Here is a 20062-nt window from a genome sequence, read left to right as displayed (position 1 = left end):
CAGCAGGGCAGTGGTAGAGATACACCCCTAATCTCTGCCCTTGCTTCCCCTCCCTCTCTATGTCTGTTGTGTCTATATTAACAGACAAGGGCAGGAGCTTCCATAAAGTGTGTGTAGAGAGCCTATTGCAATGGGCACCATACTTGGTTGGGGCTTTTAGGTGTCTCTGCAGTCCTGCTCCTCCATAATCAAACCCTTACTTGATTTGTACTGTCGTTGTAAGACAATCTGATACAGCCTCATATGGCAATAAGTGTAAAATCAAGGGACAATTAAGTCTTAGTTTCAGCTCCCAAATGGATTTCTGCTGAAGATTCACACTTAATAAAATACAGAAAATTGCATTTTATTTTGGTACATAAATACTGCTAGTGGGGGATGCTGGCATTTAGAAAAGAGAATCACTCCACCAGAAAACTCACTGCAGCAAAATGATGCAGTCCACTTGAGCTCCTTTTATGATCTGAGAAATGACTGTTTTTATAGTGCACTAAATAAAACCTGCTATTCGAGCTGTAGGTTTATTAGTAAAGGTGATTTTGCTATAGGTGAGGTGGAAGAGAAAGGCGATGGTGAGGGGTGGTGGGGGAAGATGAGCATTAAGTCAGAGATACCGGTTGTGCAGAAATGGTGTAGCAATGCTCCAATTAAGTGATGTTAATCTGTAATCGTCCTTCGTAGCATCTCTACAGAATCATTTCACATCGTAATTTTTTGCAAAGCTTATTGATAGCCTGGACAAACCTACAGCAGTAAATTTCTCTATGTGAGCCCAATGGTAAATTAAGAGAAGAGAGATCCCAACTATTAGATTCTCCTCTAGCTTGCTTGCTCTCTAACCATTTTACCTACCCACAGTACAATGGGGCACCTTATGTCCATCTGGACTGGTATAAATGTCGACAGAATGTGTGAGGCCACAGTGAATTAGGTCCTGAGGATGAAAGTAAGGTATGTTCACTTAAAACAGGTACTAATGATTGCACAAAGTGAATCATAGCAGATAGTGGGACCCAAGGAGTTAGATTTGGGGGACAGCTGGCGCTTGCAAGCTTGCAGCAATCTCTGGCATCCCTTTCTGGCTGATGAATAGGTTGGCATACCATTGGTATGCTCCTTTTCCATGCTGTGCCCCCATCCCCTGGAAGGACTCCCTGCAACCTGAGGCCCTTTTGAGAAGGAAATAAGAAAAAAGCAAAAGCAAATGACCCAGAGGCAGGAAAGCTTCTCTTGTGAAAGAACGCGTGGTAGTTTAGTTAACTCACATTTTCGACCTCTAATTGTTTCTTGAGAGCAAGGAGGGAACAAATAGCGATGGCTAGTCAGAGCACGGGAAGGCGCTTGCAGGCTTTTCCAGCACAGCTCTCTCAACACATCTCAATCCTGAAATGCAACTTCCTACTCACGTACAGCATCTTTCAATTTAAATAACCCTAAAGCACCTTAAATCTATATTACATGCAACTCTTTTGCTATTCTAGCCTGGGGCTTCTCCTAGGCATAGATCGCCAATCATGCAGAATTCTTCAGTGGCTTTGTGGTTTTGAGCAGGCACTTCGTTGAGCCAGACTCTTGTCCCTGGTGACCCGTGCTAGGCTTGAGTGCAAGTTTCCTGAACTCAGCCTGCTGCATTATTTACTGTACCACTGAGCCTCGTCCTTCCCAGGGAGGCTGAGAGAATGGGGAGAAGGGGTTCAAATGGGCTCAGACATTTGGATCCAGATTATACGCTTGGTGAGGATTATTCAAGGCATCTCTTCATAACCAACTCTTTAAAGCAGGATCCTATGTGCATTGAACTCAATAGCAAAACTCACATTCATGTCGGGGGGGGCAGAACCCAGCTCTGCTAGGCAGCGAGACAGGGAGAGACTGGCTCCTTGAGTTTGGTTTCTCTGCCGCCTGTCTTTACAAGCTTTGACCAGTTGTACCATGCAGAACACCTATATTTGGCTTATATTTCCAGGCTTGTTTTAGATCTTAGCAGCAATCAAGGTGCTTCGAAGGAATTAATCTGGCGGTCAGTAACTGTTAAATGAAGTGCATGCTAAAAGAATGATGAGCTAAGTAACTATAGCTCACAGCTCTTATGAGCTCCTCTAAATGCCTATGTTCAGGTGAATTCAGCACCTCCTTGACATTTAAGGACTCAATTTACAGTCAAGTTATTTAACTATAGTGGAAAGAGGCATCAGCCTCACCAGAAAAGCCATTTATAACCTTCCTACCCACCCCCACAAAAAATGTATTCAGGGCAAGGCTGCAATTTCTGCTATAATAAATGAAGGGGAAAAGAAATCTTTCATCACAAATTAAATACTCGAGGCTTTTGAAATTACAGTAGGAATTCATTAATCAGAGCATTGTATATAAGCATAGGAGGGAGAAGGGCTCACCAAGGCCCTTCGCACGGTACTTCCACCCTGCTAACCTGGGCGGTGCTCTGGCTTTGCTGTTATGGCCAACAGCACAAACCTCTGAGGTAGGACACCGTGCTTTATGACTTGTTTTTCTGCATTGCTTTCACGCTCTAGTCTCTTTTGGGGACACTGCACAGTGCCTCACTCCAAACAAACCAGCAAATACATAGTGAGAGGCCACCTCTGCCTTGAGGAGCTTGCAACCTATAGTCTTCTTGTCTACATGGAGAAGAAAGGCAAATGGTGGAAAGGAAAAGAGGTATAAAGATGTTAACAAAATGCACCTTGGTCACGCAGCAGGAGCTATGAAAGCGGATCTCCTAAGTACCAGTATTGCCCTCCATCCGCTAGAGAGTACAACCTAATAAATGTACGCGGCCGTGTTTTTCTAAACAAAATGAAACCTGAGCAATTCCCCCGACGGGACGTTTTAGTTAAGAAGATCGCTATTGTTGAACAAATGAAGCAGTTGCGATTATTAGCACGATCAGGTGGTTTCTGCTGTGGTCTTCCTCTCGACACTGCCATAACGACACTGCCTTCCCCCATATGCACCATCTTGACCCCTAAGGTCAGCCAAGAACAACCTCCTGTTCGCATCATCCGTTTGCCAAGTCCACTTACTGAAAACACGTGGGAGGTTATTTTGGGGAGTTGCTCCTCAGCTCTGGAACTCCCTCCACCTCGGGACCCACCCGAGCCGAAGCCTGGATACCATCCAAAAAGCACTGTAAGACCTTCCCATTTTGGCAGGTGTTTAGCAAGCAGAACTAAGTTGGGATATTGCTTAGGGAGTTTTAATTTTATTTCTTATTTTAATATCCTACGTGCTTTTAGAGTAGTGTAAGCTGCTCTCTTAGTGTAAGCTGCCCCCTTTGCTGGGAAGGGCAGCATCTAAATTAGATCAATCAATTTGCATCAATAAAAAACACCTGTGTTTAAAATCTCTCGGTGGAAATCCTTTTAAATGGACTGGAGGTCCACCGGGATCCTAACAAGTTCCTAAATATCTTGCCCGTGTGAAGGGAGCAAAGCAGGATTAGAAGTCTCTCGCAAGACGTTATCTAGGACCTGATTGTTCCCCCGCAGCTGCCTAAACCGATCAGCCAAGCTGCATTATGCTTAAACACGATATTTAAACTGCATTGTTATGTCAGTGGTGACGGGCTCTTTTTTGGAGTTGACAGAAGAATCCCATTGTTTAGCGGTTTCCCAGACTCGCTGCTTAATACAGAGCCCTGAGAAGAGCAGGGGTGTTTACGCATATGGATAAATAAAATATGCATAGAGATGAGCTTGTGCTAATATCAAGGATGTAAGCAACCCTGAATCCTAATTTTGCAAACTTCTAGATGGTGGCAATGGCTGATATTTAGATGAAGATACAAGTGCTGTGGTTTGCATCCATTTCTAAATACCTGGTTATCTAAGTCGTAGTTTCTGTGATACGTGTACCCCTGCGGGGTATGCGAAACACAGGCAGGGGGTACGTGGATACCCCAACACTCTCTCTCTCTTGCCCTCTTTTCCTCTCTCTATTGCCCTCTTTTCTTCTCAAAACTATGGCAAAAAATTTGGTGTGCCGCACATTGCACGGCACTTTAAATTCCCCAGTAATAATTTGGCATGTTATGTTTTGCGCAGCACTGGGTTCAGCCCTCCTACCTTTGGCCAACATCACCTCTAGCCCAGGTACATACTTGAATTGTGCACCCCTGGAGTAAAAGGTGGCAACCCTACCCACACCAGAGCAGACATCTGTCATATCACAACCCTATATACACAGCCCTTCTTCCAACATATGATGTACATTAGTCTGTAAATATAAAATCCCCTGGAAAATTGAGTGTTGGGGTACTTATTACAATTTTCAGAAGTTAGGGGATACTTGCTATTTAAAAGGCTGAGTAACACTGATCTAGGCGACTGCATGTTAGTCATATCTACATGAAACATTGACTAATTAGCTGCGCATTAAATGTTGTGCATCTACATATGCGCCCTATTAGGCCAGAGTAGATTAAGTTACTCCGCAACAGGATAGTACTTGTAAATACAAGTAAAAAACTCTGCACGTGTAACCTCGCACTGAAGCACCTTCATGCTCCAGCCAGCCCCTTTGCAGCACATTAAGCCAGGGGGAGCAGCCCCAGGCAGGCAGGCTGACCCCCAGACCTCCTGCCAGCTGGGGCTGCTCCACCCTGGTTCAATGTGCTGCACTCCTGGGTGCACATGCACACACCATGCCCAGAAGCAATACACGCCAGAGCAATAAGCTCCAGAGTTTGTTTAAGTGCATGTTTAAGTGCATGTTTAACCCCATACTGTGTCATGCTCTCATGTTTAAGTGCATCGGACTCAATGATCTATTGAGGTCCCTTCCGACCCTAACATCTATGAATCTATGTGTAGATGTGTCCAGTGGGTGCATCTATACATGCCGTTAAGGTGGCATAACAAAGTCTGGCATCTGTATGCGTGTCTGGGACTGTAGCAGTTTGAGGTGGGGTGGAGCAGCCCTGACTGGCTTGGTGGGGGTCAGCCCCAGGCTCCGGATAGCAGCATCAGGTGGCGGAGGGGCTGGCTGAGGCAGGAGGGTGCTGAACCTGCAGAGCTGTGTGGCTAGGAGGCAGGCAGGGGTCCGGTCCCGCTGCTGCTGGGGCTGCCTGGGCACAATTTACACCCAGGTCAGCATTTGCATGTGTGTATGGATGCATTTTTGCTGCCATTTGTCCCCCACAGTACTATCTTACAGCGGTGAAAATTAGTTTGTTGTAATTTAATAGAGTCTCGTGTGTCGCTTGTGATGCTTTGCACTGCAGCAAGTTATTTTACACAGTCAAACACATGTAGATACACCCAGTTGGTAGTAAAATTAGTGAAGGGGTGCCTATATTGTTTGTAAGGTCCTTAGTTACCCTTATTTAAATCAACAGCATCCTGTCCATGAATGTTGGGAACACTGTCAGCAGAGTGTTTTGGACCTTTCTTCTAGACCATTTGGATTGTTCTGGTGCTGGCTCCTGGTCTTACCAAACCAAATACAATGTGAAATGCAAAGATCCCTGCAACTTCCTATTTTAGTAATACCATCATTATTGTTTTTACTTAAAAAAAAAAAAAAAAAAAGCAAAACCCCCCTGTCTTTCATTTTCTCTGTGCTGGAAATTTATCATGGCCTGGGAAATATAGGGAAAGTACAGAAGTAGTTTTGTGACTGTAGGTGACGGCAATATGTCTCTGAAATGTCTGGCAGAAGAATAACCAACTGGACTGAGCTTTTCTCCAGCCTCCAGTTCCTGTATAGCCGTGCTCTTATGATAATCACATCAGAAAAGTGATAGGGTTACTTTGTCTTTACAGGAGTAAATCACAAAGGATATGAGCAAGTTGGTAGAGATCCTTTATGATTTATTCCGGCATCAATAAGCGCAGGACTTTGCCTTTGATGTTCATGCTCTGTTGAATGGATGCAGGTGATGTTTTACTTTTAATTAACCCACTTCAACCCCATACTGTGTCATGCTCTCAAGTGGTCACCCTGCAGCTTCCTGTTAATTTTTCTCTTTCTCTCTCTTTCTCTGTCCTCCCTCCTCCCCACCACCTTCTCCCACAATCTCCTGTGCAATCAGGACTCCTGAAAACACCGTTTGGGTTTGCTTTGACATCATGGAAAGCAAAAGGATTTTGGAAGGAGCAGTGTGAGGAAATGAGATTTTTTCCCCCTACATCCCTCCAGGAAAAAAAAAACAACCCTCTATTTCAATGATGCATATGAGCTACTTGTGTACGATTTGCTAACATGGCAGGGCTAACTATTATTACGATTACTATAACTATTACTATTACTACTGTCAGACCCTGAATGGCTTTGATGAGCCTTTCTGGAGGCAGCCTGGTACCGTATTTATACTTTCAAGACCCGATTGGTATTGGTCATATTTTGCAGTTTTTTTCCTTCCTACCATTCTCGATCCAGAGGAGCGTGGCAGGTGCCTATGGAGTCAGAGTCCAGTCCCCTGCTATTGCAGCCCATCAAATCCTCTAATCCCTTTAATAAACTGATCAAGCTCCATTTTATAAGCTGATCATCTCTTTAAGTTGCTGCTACGCCAGCCTGATTTGAGTCTTGCCGAGCTCTCGGGTCCGTTCAGCCAGGGTTTTGTTTCAGGGTCCTGTATTCTTCTTCCCCGGCCTAAGGTGATGGGTACTACAAAATCCTCCCACTGAACAAAGTATATAGCGTCTATCAAACCTGTGTTTGATGAGACGATAAAAGCATCATGACACATGCTTTAGGAGAGTGATTCCAGCCTGCTACAAACTCAGAAGGATGCTGATGGGAAATTTTACTTTGCTTTCATTACGGGCTTCAAGTGACCAATTTCCAGCTGCCCCTTTGAGAGGAGAGAAAAGGCCTTACTCAGCCTCAGTTTTAAACTAAAGCTGGTATGAACCAGGATCATTTGTTGGAGCAGGAAATCTTTAGGTTTTTTTCTTTTGTTTAAACTGCAGTAATAATGCACATTGGTTTTCTCTATGGCAGGGATTATGGCCAAGATTTTAAAGACAGGTTTAGAGACCTCAATAGTTAACTGAGAAATAAAAGAGAGGCCTAATTTCCCAAAGGTGGGTGCTCATCCCTTTCTGAAAATCAAGTCCTTGGAAGGTGTCTCAGAACGGGTGCCTTAAACAGATGGCATTTGATCCACTTAAGAAAACATTTTCCCATTTTCAGAAGTGATTTGGGGCATTTAGGAATGACCAGTAATCTGAAGTGCCGAATTCACTTTTGCAAATGGAAGTACTGCCCCTAAATCACTTAGGAGCTTGGGGCTGTGGTACCCTCAACCCTGTCGAATTTACCAAGGAGGGTTGAGGGAGGCCCTGAGATAACAGCAAATACCTTCCAAAACCCTGCTTTTAAAATGACATCCTTCCTTTATGAAAAAAGCTCCTTTTTTCAGGCCTGAGGAGAGTCTAACAAAGGATGGCATATCCCCACAGCACGCTCTGATGTGTCACTGTGGATGCCAATCCCCACAGACTCGCCCGATGTTATTAATTTTTAAAACAAACTTGCTGATTGAGGTTCTGACTGCCTTTAAATTGTCTGTACAAGGAGACTGTGTACTAATTAACCCACAGAAACAATCAATGATGTACCTTTTTCAAGTTTCAGGGTGATTAGAATATGAAAATGAAGAGCACAATGGTGCAGATGTTTTAAAATCACAGCAGACAGCAATTAGTGACATGGGAACCAGCTGCTTATCTCTCCAGATAAAGCCTCTTAATAGGGAATTACACTTGAGGAGCCATTACACAGATGGATCTGTGAATGATTTAAAGAGGGGGCGTTGTAGTATTAACTTTGATTTGTGAGCCAGGTTCTTGACAAGCTTTATGAGTGTTACCTCGGGAAGAAGGTGCGTTTCTAAGAGGGGTTTCCTTGCACATTAGCAACTAGTTTTTCATCAGGAGCATGTTGAAGGGGTGGGGTTACCTTTTTTTTTTTTTGATATATATCTATTTCTAGCTTGCATCACTTTTACTAATACATTGCTTTTCAGTCCTTGGGTCTGACCAGTTGGTAGCTAGGATCGTCTCTCATGCTTATTGCTCCTTCTCTGCGACAGTGAATTATGCCTAGATTTAGTGAGAGGCTTTGGAAAGCAAAATGATTAGGCATTGTGAGGCAGGCTGTTATTAAGTGAAAAAACTCCCTATGGACTAAGGTTTGCTATTCTCCCTGTGCGCGGAGTAAAGGGTTGGTCATTGTGGCTTGATCCTCCTGTGAAAGGCCTGTAATGCATGTCATTTGCTTGGGCTACCAAAGGGGGAAGAGCAGGTATAAGCAGGTGGCATGTACTAGCACGGTGTATCAACCAGTGCAGCTGAGCTGAAAATAGCTGTGATATAATTTGCTGCTAGGTCTATTCTGAATTGATAGGCCTGAGTGCTCAAAACTCATGAGACTGGCTTTAACATCACGAGATAAAACTAGGGGGCATCTTCGTTGTCTCTTTTATATTCTCAGCTTATTTGGGGGCGCTTGGGTGACGTGTTCAAGCTTTTCTCTGAAGCCCTGAAGATGAATAACTATTTTTTTTTCTTCTTAAAGCCGAGATTTTCATGCAACCAGCACATCCGGTCACTAGGGCTTCTAAGAGGCGTGCCAGATATGAGATAAAATCACAAGCACAGGCACCAAGTGCAAAAGTAAAGGCCTACCCGCACTCGGTCAAGAAAGGGCAGGAGGAATTGAGGTTCAGAGCGGGTGGATTCCAGAGGAGATCCTGAGTTGGGGTCTCAAGGGGAGTGACGTGCAAATAGGGGTGGGCACCGAAGACTGAGCTGTTTTTGGTGACTAAATTATGCTGATAGATGGAAAGCTAAGTAAGGACAAATCCTTCACTTCCCCAAAAATGCATAGTAGACCATGCTGTTTCTCTTCGTTCTGCTGATGTAACTACAAAGGATCTCTATTGAAGCCAACAGCCTGATGGAGTGATCTGCAAGCTGCCATATATTATGTACTTGCTGACAGTCAAAGAAGTGGATTCCCTGAAAGGCAACAAGATACAGCCATCAGCTGGTTCCTGAAGAGCCTTGTTTTCTCTCCCCCCACTGAAAGCTGTAGCCTCTGCAGCTATCTTGACTGGAGGATTGCTTTTAATTTTTTTTTTAAAGCGCTATTTTCCCCCCATTACTTCTGATCATTTGTTGTTGCTCTGTCTTTGTTCGCGGTGCCCTTTGATTGTGGTGCTCACCCAGCAGGGCAAATTGAAGCTGAAACATTAGGAACAATGGGATCAGGCAATGATCCAGATGGATACATTGGGAACAAAATACACTTAACTGCATTACTTTCAGCTGATTTGCCAGTTCTTTTAAGTAAACGGTCCTCAAGTATCAGTTGCAGGGACTGAAATTCAACCTGCTGTAGGCCATGTGATCTTTGGTTTCTACACGGCGGTAGCGTATACAGACAAATTCCTTTAGTGACATGAGTGTGTTTAGCAGGGGAGAGAGAATAATACGAACATTATCCGAGGAGTCACATTAAGTGAGATGCCCAATAGGCCGTTACGTGCTTGAGCAAAGCTGTAGTTTGTAGAGACCGTGTGAGAAATGGAGGTCGTGGTTCTGCAAATGCGTGCATAACAGGTTAGCTCCTAAGTCCTGTTGAAACCACAGTGGTTACTTCTGTTTGAAAGTAGTGTATAGCATTTAACAGTAGCGTGATTGGCAGCTCAGATGTCATAACTGCATATTTCCATGCATTACACCAGAGATGTTGCAGTCCTTGCTGGTGTTACAGCTAGAGCAAGGCTTATAGCTAGAGCCCTGCTACATGTTACCTTGTTTAATTCCACTTTGGAAGACAAGGGAACCAGAGCAGGAGGTGCCCGAGTCACAAGAAGTCAGGCTTGTTTTCCATTGTAGCCCTTAGGTTCTCACTACTCCACAGAACGTATTTGTTACTATGGATTAAAGAGCTGTGCCTCTTTTAAACCTCAGATATGGGGAAAGCAAGGAGTCAGAAGCATGCAATGTTTTCTCTCTGTGCTGTAACCCTCACTTTTTCAAACAATATTTTAAAGGTCACTTATTTTCATAGCTTACTGTTTTGGAAGGAACTTAAAAAAGAGTCACTTTGATGAACAAAGTAGTGCCCTGTTCTTCACTGGAGTAAACTGATGCAACATGGATGAATCGGAGAGACACCACCAATAGACCGATGGGTGATTGGTTCTTAACATCTAGGGCTTCTTCAAAGTTAGAAACTATTAATCTTGCTGATCTCTGGGGCCTAGACCACATCTAACTGCATTGCCCTCTGTGCTTCTTGACTGATTGGTCTAAAAGCAAAGGCCATAATCCTGACCTGACTAAAGTTGATAAGAGAATTCCCAGTAACTTTGGTAGAGCCTAAATGTCATGCAAGGCGCATGCCTTGAAGAGTTTTTACCGTTTGCGTGGCTGATTGTGGACTCTTAGGTTGAAAACTGTTCATAGTGACTCAGGGTTGCACAGCTGGGCTCAGCAGCGGGGTCAGCACATGAATAAAGAGTTCATTTGTACTTGTGAGGCACCATACTGGCTAAGTACAGACAGTCAAAAAGCCCGAGGCTGAATCGATTCAGGCTTTGCAGGTTAGTCTGAGCTGCAGAGATTAAACTGACTAACCAGTGAGCAGACATTTACTTTGTGCAGGCACATACCTGCAGTGACTCAGGCCATACGCTGGGGGGGGCGCTACAGCACGGCTCTCTGGCACATAGCCAGCATGGGCTGTGTTTTCCCTTCCCCTTCCCGCTGCCCCCAAGGTCTCTGGGATTTGCAGTCCAGAATCACAGCAGCAGGACACTTGTGGGTTGCTCATCACTTCCTCTTCCTGCTTCCAGGTGCCTCTGGGATTTGTAGTCCACAGTTGCAGCCAGCAGTACGTTTAGCAGGCCAGGGCAGCTCTATACTTGGGGGAGGGAAAGCTAATTCCCTCCTCCCCTCGCCACCCCCAGACCTCTGCAGGGGTTTGCTGGGGGGAGGAAGCAGTCCTTACCTCGTCCTATCCTGCAACCCTTCTCTGCTGGAGCAGACAGCACAGCCCAGCCCAGGGATGGAAAGCATGCGTGCTGGGGTGCTGAGGGACTGTGATTTAACTTGAACCAGGAAGGGGATCTGGGACAGAAGTTTCATAAACTGGTTTGACCTAAATCAGTTAAATCTGATACTACATTCAACCAGGTTTATCTTAAACCAGTCTCAGCCATTTTGAAACTGGTTTATGTGCACTGAACTTTTTTTCTGTTACAGGTTTAAACTTTCTAATTACTTAAACTGGTTAATTTGTAACTTCTGTCCCTCGCCACTGTGTTGGAGTGGAGGTAAAGGTAAACCTCAGGCTGCCCCTAGGGAAGCTGCTTCTTCCCGGAGGTTGCTCATGATACATCACCTCCTTCATGGTGGCCCTGCTTTGCAGCCTAGTGGGGGGAAGAAATAACTCAGCCCCACCTCCTTAGCTACTCTGCATGCAGGGGAGTAGGGAGGAAGTGAGGAGGACCCACAACTGTGCCTACATCTTCCTGAGACCCGTCTGTGGGTTAGAATGGCTTCTTGTGCCCTTTCTCGTGGCCATTCGTCCCCTACTGCAGTCTCAGCCACAACGTGGCCTGGAGACTGAGAAACAGCAGGGGAAGCACAGAGTGCATGACATAAAATGAGCATCTCATGAGCTCTGTGACTATTAACCAAAGAGTTTAAAATAAAGCGCAGTATTTCAGTGCCCTTTGCATTCACTAACCAGAGGGGTTGGAGGTGGATGGGCTCCATTCTTGCATGTCTCCCTGAAGAAAGCTCTTGAGATTCACAACCCTGGAAACTGAAAGCCTCCGTATATGCAGCCCTTGCAACGGAGCAACTAGCATCCTTCTGTAACACCCAGAGCAAGCACAGTGCAAGCTTTCCCTGTGCTTCAGACGCCATGTAGCTCAAAGAGAGTCAGTTCCTTTTAGATAGCAGCTGTAGTCCATCCCGCAGAGTCTGCTCAGCCCTTGGGCTCTCTGCTGAGGCTGAGAAGAATATCCCTAACCTAAACACCTGCCTTTTACCACAGCTGCACGCTCTGTTTTCTCACTCTACACTTCCTGGAAACCTTTCTTTTTCCTGAGTGCACTTGGTCCGTACGCACCACAGCTGAACTGTCCATGGAATTTAAGAGTCCCCAATTCCTTCTCGAGACGATGGACCAGAACAGTTTTATCATTATCGCGTACTCCAAAAGGGCCAGGCTTGTTTTTAACACACTCACTACGGACGTGTCCTCATCGGTTTGCCAAGAACAGGCATGTTAACAGGTCCTTCAATATACACCAGGCCTCATCCCGTGCGGCACCATTGGCACGCTGTAGAAGTCGGTCAGATTTGTAGGTTCATAGCATTGCCGAAAAGTAGGCTTCCCAGATCTCAAAACCTCTTTACTTGGCCCAAGTGTACCTGTTATAAATCCCCCAAGCAGGAGTTTATGATAGAATTGCTGATATAAAATGTAACTTTAATAGCACAATTGTGGTACTATACTATATTTAGTGCTGTCTTCTACTGTTCTTTCCTTGGTTACATGTTTATTTTAAGTATCCCATCATTTATTTGGTATTCACAGTGGTCTAATTACAATCACAGTTTACTATTGAACAGTTGCTTGCGATACTACATGTATGAAATAAGTTTCACAGCTTGAGATGGAGCTTTACAAAAATACATAAGAAAGCATAATAAGAATAACAAATGACTAAAGGCTAGCACGGGGCTAGATGTTGTCAGTAAAGGAGAGCAAAGCGGGTTTGTTTTGTTTTAAGGGGTTTTTTTTAAAGGTTGTCGGTAACATACATAATGTCTTCATCTAAAGGAAGCCCACAGAGAATAAATGTGGGCTTTCATCTGCTCTGCAATATTCTTTAGCATAATTGTACCCTTACTGCTACCCCTGTGGTTTGAAAGGATGCTGTCAGATTAAAAAAAAAGGAAAAACTAATTGAAAATATCCCTTCTAACAGATTATTTAAATGGAAATAGATGTTAAAAACTAATATAGATCCTGATCTTGCAAAGAGTGATTCATGTGCTTAGCTGGATGCAAGCAGGTAGTCCAATTGACTTCGCTGGGACTACTCGCATGGTTCAAGTTAAGCACGTGAATACGTCCTTGTAAATTCAGAACCAGACTTGTTGTGCATTTCTCTGAGCTTTCGAAGGAAAGCAAACCCATTGATGACACTTTTGTTTGTAATCGCCTCAGGATCAAGTTCATTTTCTGCTTTTCCTCCACTAGCACCATGTTGTAATACTATCTGAGCAGCAAATAATGGGTCTGATTCTGCAACCCTGGCCCAAACTGAGGAATTGCTCACAAAAATAGAGATGATCCAGCAGGAGAATGGGGTGCACAAGTGCTTCATATCAGGGGAATGTTTGGCTTTTGTTTAATATTTAAACAACCAAATCAGATCTCTTGTTTTACTGATCTAAAAGCTCATGGAAATATTTGGGTGAGTTTTAGGTTTGCAGGAAGAAAAAAAAAACTTATATAACATAGCAACAATCTGAAAGGAAATTTAACCTGTGTCTTTTTGGGGAGGCTTTACAAAGCATGGCAGAGCTGAGAATAAGATTAGTTCAAAGCAGCTGTCCTTCAAATCCAAGTAAATAAGAGCTCTATGTTGCATTCATATTGCTTTTACATTGATAGGTAAACTTATTGGGTTTTTTTGCTTTTTTCTCCTTTACAGGTTTATGACCGGCCGCAAAAGCACTCTGCTCTGCACTACGACCCAGGCCTCCAACAAGACTTCACCAGTGACACCTTAAAATCAAAGCACCAGCAAAAAAGTAGCAACCAGCACCATCTTGACTGGTCAGCAAGCTCTGAGGCTGGATCTGCTTCTCAGAGTTGCTTCATCAATACAGAATCCAGTCGAGAAGCAACCAGTGCTACCAAGGTTCCTGCTCTGGAGCCAGTTGTTTCCTTCAGCAAGTCCCAAGCGAAGAAATCTGGTGCAGGCAGCACGTGGGCCCAGTTGTCAACCAGTAGCAAAGAGCATGCTGTTTGCAGTGCAGTTCCATCACCCAATAACCTCGCCACCGCATCCCAGCCTAGCAATCCATCAGAGTGCAATGTGCTCCATCCTCTAGTGGATCAAGAGGGACCCGGGCAAATAGAGGCCCCAGATCAACCCTCTGGGAACACGAAGAAGAAGTCTAGCAAAAAGGACTTAATAACTCAAACCATCCAAAACTCAGATGTAGAATGGGTGAAAAGTGCTCAGAAAGCATTTGAGAGCAAAGCCCATGAGAGCGTGGAAGGGAAAAAGGAATCTTATTCAATGGACAGTATGCGAGAAGCATCACCCGCAAAGCAGAATCCCAGTTCTGCCAACGGTTCTGAGAGTGACGCCAGTCACGTACGAATTACTATCCCGATAAAGACTCCAACAGCAGATGCATCAAGTCACAAAAGGAAAAAAAGGCAGTCTGCAAAACCTGCAGCAGACAAAAATATCCAGGAGAAAAGCCTGCCTTCTGGACTCCCCCTGAGCAGTGAATTAGCAAACAGGACTAGTTCACAACCTGAGGGAAATAAAAAAGATTTCCGAGCCACAAAGCAAGGGAAAGTGATTGAGAATGAGTCCCCATTGGTAGCTCTTGAAAGCAGCGGGATTGCTGACAAAGCTTCCCCAAGCAGTGCGAGTAGGCTCAGAAAATCTGCAGCTATGATGCCCGCTTCAGCACCCGTCGACCTTCCTCCATCGAGCAAGTTAGCAGAGATCCAGCACCCGAAACTCGCAGCAAAGCGGAGATGGACCTGCAGCAAACCTAAAAACATCCTTCGGGAAACCTCTGTGACAACGTCCGAGAAGCTGATGGTGGAGCCTCCTTCAGCCTATCCCATCACTCCATCCAGCCCTTTGTATACCAACACAGATAGTCTGACTGTGATTACGCCTATCAAGAAGAAAAGAGGACGACCAAAGAAACAGCCTTTGCTCACGGTTGAAACTATTCACGAGGGAACCTCCACCAGCCCGGTCAGTCCGATCAATCGAGAATTTCCAGGCACAAAGAAAAGGAAGCGGAGACGAAACCTGGCCAAGTTGGCCCAGATGGTCCCAGGCGACGACAAATCCATCAGCGAACTGAAGTTTCACAAAAAGGTCGGGAAGCTCGGTGTGTTGGATAAGAAAACCATCAAGACCATCAACAAGATGAAGACCCTGAAGAGAAAGAACATCCTGAATCAGATCTTGTCCTCCTGCTCCAGCAACATAGCTTTGAAGACAAAAACACAGCCACCAACTAGCACAGGGGCTGCGACCATCGATGCCAGGCTAGGGAAGCAGATAAATGTCAGCAAGAGGGGGACTATCTACATTGGCAAAAAACGGGGCAGGAAGCCAAGAGCAGAGCTGCAGCCTCCGCCAGAAGAACCTAAGACAGCCATCAAGCACTCAAGGCCTGTTTCTAGCCAGCCAGAAAACCCAGCAGTGCCTTCCAACTTGCAGTCACTTGTGGCATCGTCACCAGCAGCTATTCATCCGCTTTCAACACAGTTAGTGGGGTCTAATGGCAACCTTAGCCCTGCAAGCACTGAAACGAATTTTTCCGAGTTAAAAACTATGCCAAATCTTCAACCCATCAGTGCTCTTCCTACAAAAACCCAGAAAGGAATGCACAGTGGAACTTGGAAGCTGTCCCCACCCAGGTTAATGGCAAACTCGCCTTCCCATCTGTGTGAAATCGGTTCGCTGAAAGAAGTCACCTTGTCACCAGTGAGTGAGTCTCACAGCGAGGAAACCATACCCAGTGACAGTGGGATAGGTACAGACAACAACAGCACTTCTGACCAAGCAGAGAAAAGTTCAGAATCCCGCAGGAGGTACTCTTTTGATTTCTGCACCCTGGACAATCCAGAGACCATGCCGTCAGACACCAGCACAAAAAACAGGCATGGTCACCGGCAGAAGCATCTCATCGTTGATAACTTTCTCTCGCATGAGAGCATTAAAAAACCAAAGCACAAGAGGAAACGGAAAAGCCTGCAGAACAGAGATGACCTCCAGTTTCTTGCAGACCTTGAGGAGCTCATCAACAAGTTTCAAGTGTTCAGGATTTCCCATAGAAGCTACACATTTTATCATGAAAATCCATATCCCAGCATCTTCAGGATTAATTTTGATCACTATTACCCTGTGCCATATATCCAGTATGACCCATTGCTCTATCTTCGCAGGACCTCTGACATGAAGTCTAAGAAGAAGCGTGGTAGACCTGCCAAAACCAATGACACCATGACAAAGGTGCCTTTTTTACAAGGGTTCGGTTACCCTATTCCCAGTGGGAGTTACTATGCACCCTATGGAATGCCTTACACATCAATGCCTATGATGAATCTTGGTTACTACGGTCAATATCCAGCTCCTTTGTACCTGTCTCACACGCTCGGCGCGGCTTCTCCATTTATGAGACCTACGGTGCCCCCGCCCCAGTTCCATGCAAGCTCTCATATGAAGATGTCCACCACTGCCAAACACAAAGCAAAACATGGAGTGCACTTGCAAACACCTGTGGGAATGAGTCTTGGAGACATGCAGTCTTCCTTGGCTCCTCCGAAGGTTGGAGCCACCAGCCTGTCTAGTGGCCGACTTCACAAAAGGAAACACAAACATAAGCACAAGCATAAGGATGAGCGGATATTGGGGACACACGATGATCTGAGCGGTCTCTTTGCTAGCAAGTCCACTGGCTTTTCCAGCCACGCGATCAACGAAAGGCTGAGCAACTCAGACAAAGACCTCTCCTTGCTCAACGAGAAAAGCAAGCATAAGGAGAAACAGAAGCACCAGCATTGTGAAACCGGACACAAAGGCTCAAAGAGCAACTTTGAAGTGGATACGCTGTCTACACTATCACTTTCTGATGCCCAGCAGTGGACACACAGTAAAGATAAAAGTGACTCGAGCGGTGATCCTGTTGACTCTTGCACAAAGAGATACTCCAGCAACGCTGAGAGTAACGCGAGGTCAGAGTCCCTGGACATGTTCGGTGACATGAACTCCTCGAGTGAAAAGCGGGACACCGATGCAAGTGGGAATAAAAGGAGAAGCTTTGAAGGGTTTGGAACGTACAGGGAAAAAGACATTCAGCCCTTCAGGACAAATCGGAAGGACAGAAGCTCCTATGAGTCGTCAGCCTCTTCAGGTAAGTGCTGATTTCCTACCCGGCACAAAAAGGGACGGGTCATTTGCCACAGATAAGTGCCTGTTTCAACGGCAGTCACTTCCTTGATGCTTTCTTAATCCAAAGGTTGGATTTTGTTTTGGAGGCAGAGCAGGGCGTGTGTCAGGAATGCTGGTTAAATATTAAGCCAAAAGCCTTTTAAAGACATTTAGTTGTTCCTTAGCGTTTTTATAAATATTTTCTCGGCTTTGCCCTATTTATTTTAGCTGGTTGCCTTTCCTCTGGAAATCTCCCCTGCACTGCAGTTGACAACAAGCGCTATTTATAAGTGTCTGCTGGCAAGGTTAGCACTGCCATCTTGCCTCTTAATGGGGCCCAGTATCTCTGACCACTGTGCGCAAGGTCTGTGCTGGCACAGGCCAGGAGAGTGCGGTCACCATACTGAAGAAGGATTTTCTTATAGGGAGGATAAAAAAACCCCCCAAAAAACAGACCTCCTGTTGATCGTAGTAGCCTGAGCCTGATTAGATATTCTGGGAGTTAAAGCACCATTGTGGAGATAGGGCAGCGCTGTGTTGATCTGCTAGCTGTTGTGGTGTTGGGTGCAATAAATATATAGAGACACTGATTAAAATCCTAGCTAAATCTGTCACTTCCCAGTAAGCAGGCATCCTGCAGAGGATGGGCAGTATCACCTGTTCAACTGAAAGTGTACTGTGTGCACTTAAAGTGCAAACAGACACACATTCGAGCAGCTTAGCGCATGGTAAGTAGTGTTGCAAGGTCATTCCTCTTCAGGGGAGGGTTATCTCCTGACCTGCACAAACTTTAGTAGGTGGCTACATGCCAGTGATTTGCAACTGATGCAAGTGAAGTAATTATCCTGAACAGAAGTAGGAAGAGACTGTTGTCAATGAAACAATGCACTGTAGGTGATTGAGGAGCAGTGCTGATTGACTCCAAAGAGTTTTTGTGCTCACAAGTTAGAAATATAAAATGCGTAATCAAAGTGGGGGGTGAAAGAGGAGTCTATTTGGATGTTCAGGACATCTGTTCTCCTCCCACAGAGGAAAAAAAGGAATCTTGTTTGAAAGGCCAAATTGTACTTTATCATGTGAAGCTGCCTTCCTAGTGACATGCAGGCAGGTGTTTTGATACAGCGCTAAATTACTCAAGCATGGGAGCAAGCCCAGGGTTCCTGCACCATCAGATGTGCAAAGATTTATCTTTCGCAGCGGGTATCACGCTTGGGTTTGGAAAGACGATGCTCTTTCCTGGGATGGCCAGCTTGAAAGGGAGTTTCTTATAGGACACATGAAGCACCAGAGGCACATCCAATGGGGGTTGTAGCTGGCTCCAACATGAAGAGTTTTAATTGCTGTTGGAGACTGATGTAGGAGAGAACATACAATGTATGCACCCTGCCCATAGGAGATTCTTAAGTGTCCTCATTTCAAGAGCCAGACACTGCTCCCATTGAAACTAACTGGGTTTCTCCATTTCCCTTCTTGAGACCAGGATCTGGACCCAAGTAATGAGACGGCATGGTCTAAAATAGGAACATTTACCCCAAGGGATGGTTAGCTAGTATTTTTCCTGCCTTCTGGGAAGAATTTGCACTAGGCAAATTTGCAATTTGAGGTCTTGAGGAGAGAAAACTGGGCAAGAGAATTCTTACCCATAAAAATCAATGTACTGAAAAAGCCCAGTGCATGTGACACCCGGAAATGCTAGAAAGACAACTATAGTTTTTTTTTTTCCTGACCACACCAGAAAATATGGGCCAATGGCAAAAGACCAATACCCACAGGATAGCATTCATCCTCCACTAACTTCAGCGGCTTCTGTTACAGTGATACGGTTATCTCCTAACCTGCAAGGGTGCAGGGCTCATGTGTGTTTTTGGCCTGGTTGCATTTCCATTACACGTTGGAAAGCTAACAATTGCATGTGTATATCATCACACTGAATCTTAATTTTCCCCTTCTAATAAATTAATGTATGAGAAGAGGAGAAAAAGAACAAAATTAACTTTTGGAAAGTGGCCTGACCCCCAGCAAACTGACTTCTGAGGCATGGAATTGTTACCACAAAACCTGCTTCGTGTCCTTTTTCTTCGGCTTATTGTTCAGGACAATAATAATAAAAAAAAAATAGATGAAGTGACTGGCCCCACAGTTTGTGCCTTGCTGGATTCACTGTTCCAGCTTTTAAAAGTTGTTTTTCATTTAAACTGTAGTATTCTTTTTGCTTTCCCCATTGCAAAAATGTGTCATTCCCCATGACCTAATCCATCAAATTGCCGATTATGAACTGGTTTCTTCATTGTCAAAGTATTATTTAAATGGAAAAATCATCAGCATCTAGCTAACCAGAGCCATACCTTGTGCTACTAGAGGAAAAATATTATATCTAACGAGCTGTGCCAAGAAAGGTCTGGAGCCAAGACTGCTCATTAAAGTCTATGAACATCTGTCTCATGATTTTCTAAGATCTCAGTGCAACCTTTGTATTTATCTATTTATTTTTATTTTGTCTTTGCCCTTAACTGAGATATTCCCCGTTGGGGTTTTGTGCTTGAAATGGTCTGTAGCTATTAAATGTTGTCCACTGAGGATGGATTCAACTTTCTCATGATAACTTGACCTTTTTCCCCTAATTCACCTTGTGTTTCCCCGTGGTGGTGAAACAGAGACTGACTAATCATCAAAATGTGAGGCAGAAGAGCCCTATTAGACAAGAAGTCTTATCACCGGAGGCTATTTCAGACTACTTGTTATCACCGTTAGGAATTTATAATCTCTTCCTATTTAAAGATTAGGAAAGGTGTCCTGAATATTCCAGCTCAAGTTTAAAGCAGATTTATATTTGACTTTCATGTCAGTATTATTCTGGTCTGGGAAATT

General features: G+C 44.7%; 1 protein-coding gene across 2 annotated transcripts in view; it reads left to right on the top strand.

The window, feature by feature from the left end:
- Positions 1–20062, top strand: part of SETBP1 (SET binding protein 1) — a 133872-nt gene that overhangs the window by 90981 nt on the left and 22829 nt on the right. For both annotated transcript variants that reach the window (XM_025195166.1, XM_006038634.3), the window contains exon 3: positions 13712–17177. In XM_025195166.1, coding sequence (XP_025050951.1) covers positions 13712–17177 — 3466 coding nt within the window. The remainder of the gene's footprint in view (positions 1–13711; positions 17178–20062) is intronic.

This window comes from Alligator sinensis, unplaced genomic scaffold, assembly GCF_000455745.1.
Source record: "Alligator sinensis unplaced genomic scaffold, ASM45574v1 scaffold1865_1, whole genome shotgun sequence".
Lineage (NCBI taxonomy): Eukaryota > Metazoa > Chordata > Crocodylia > Alligatoridae > Alligator > Alligator sinensis.
This window is presented reverse-complemented; position numbering and strand designations above follow the sequence as displayed.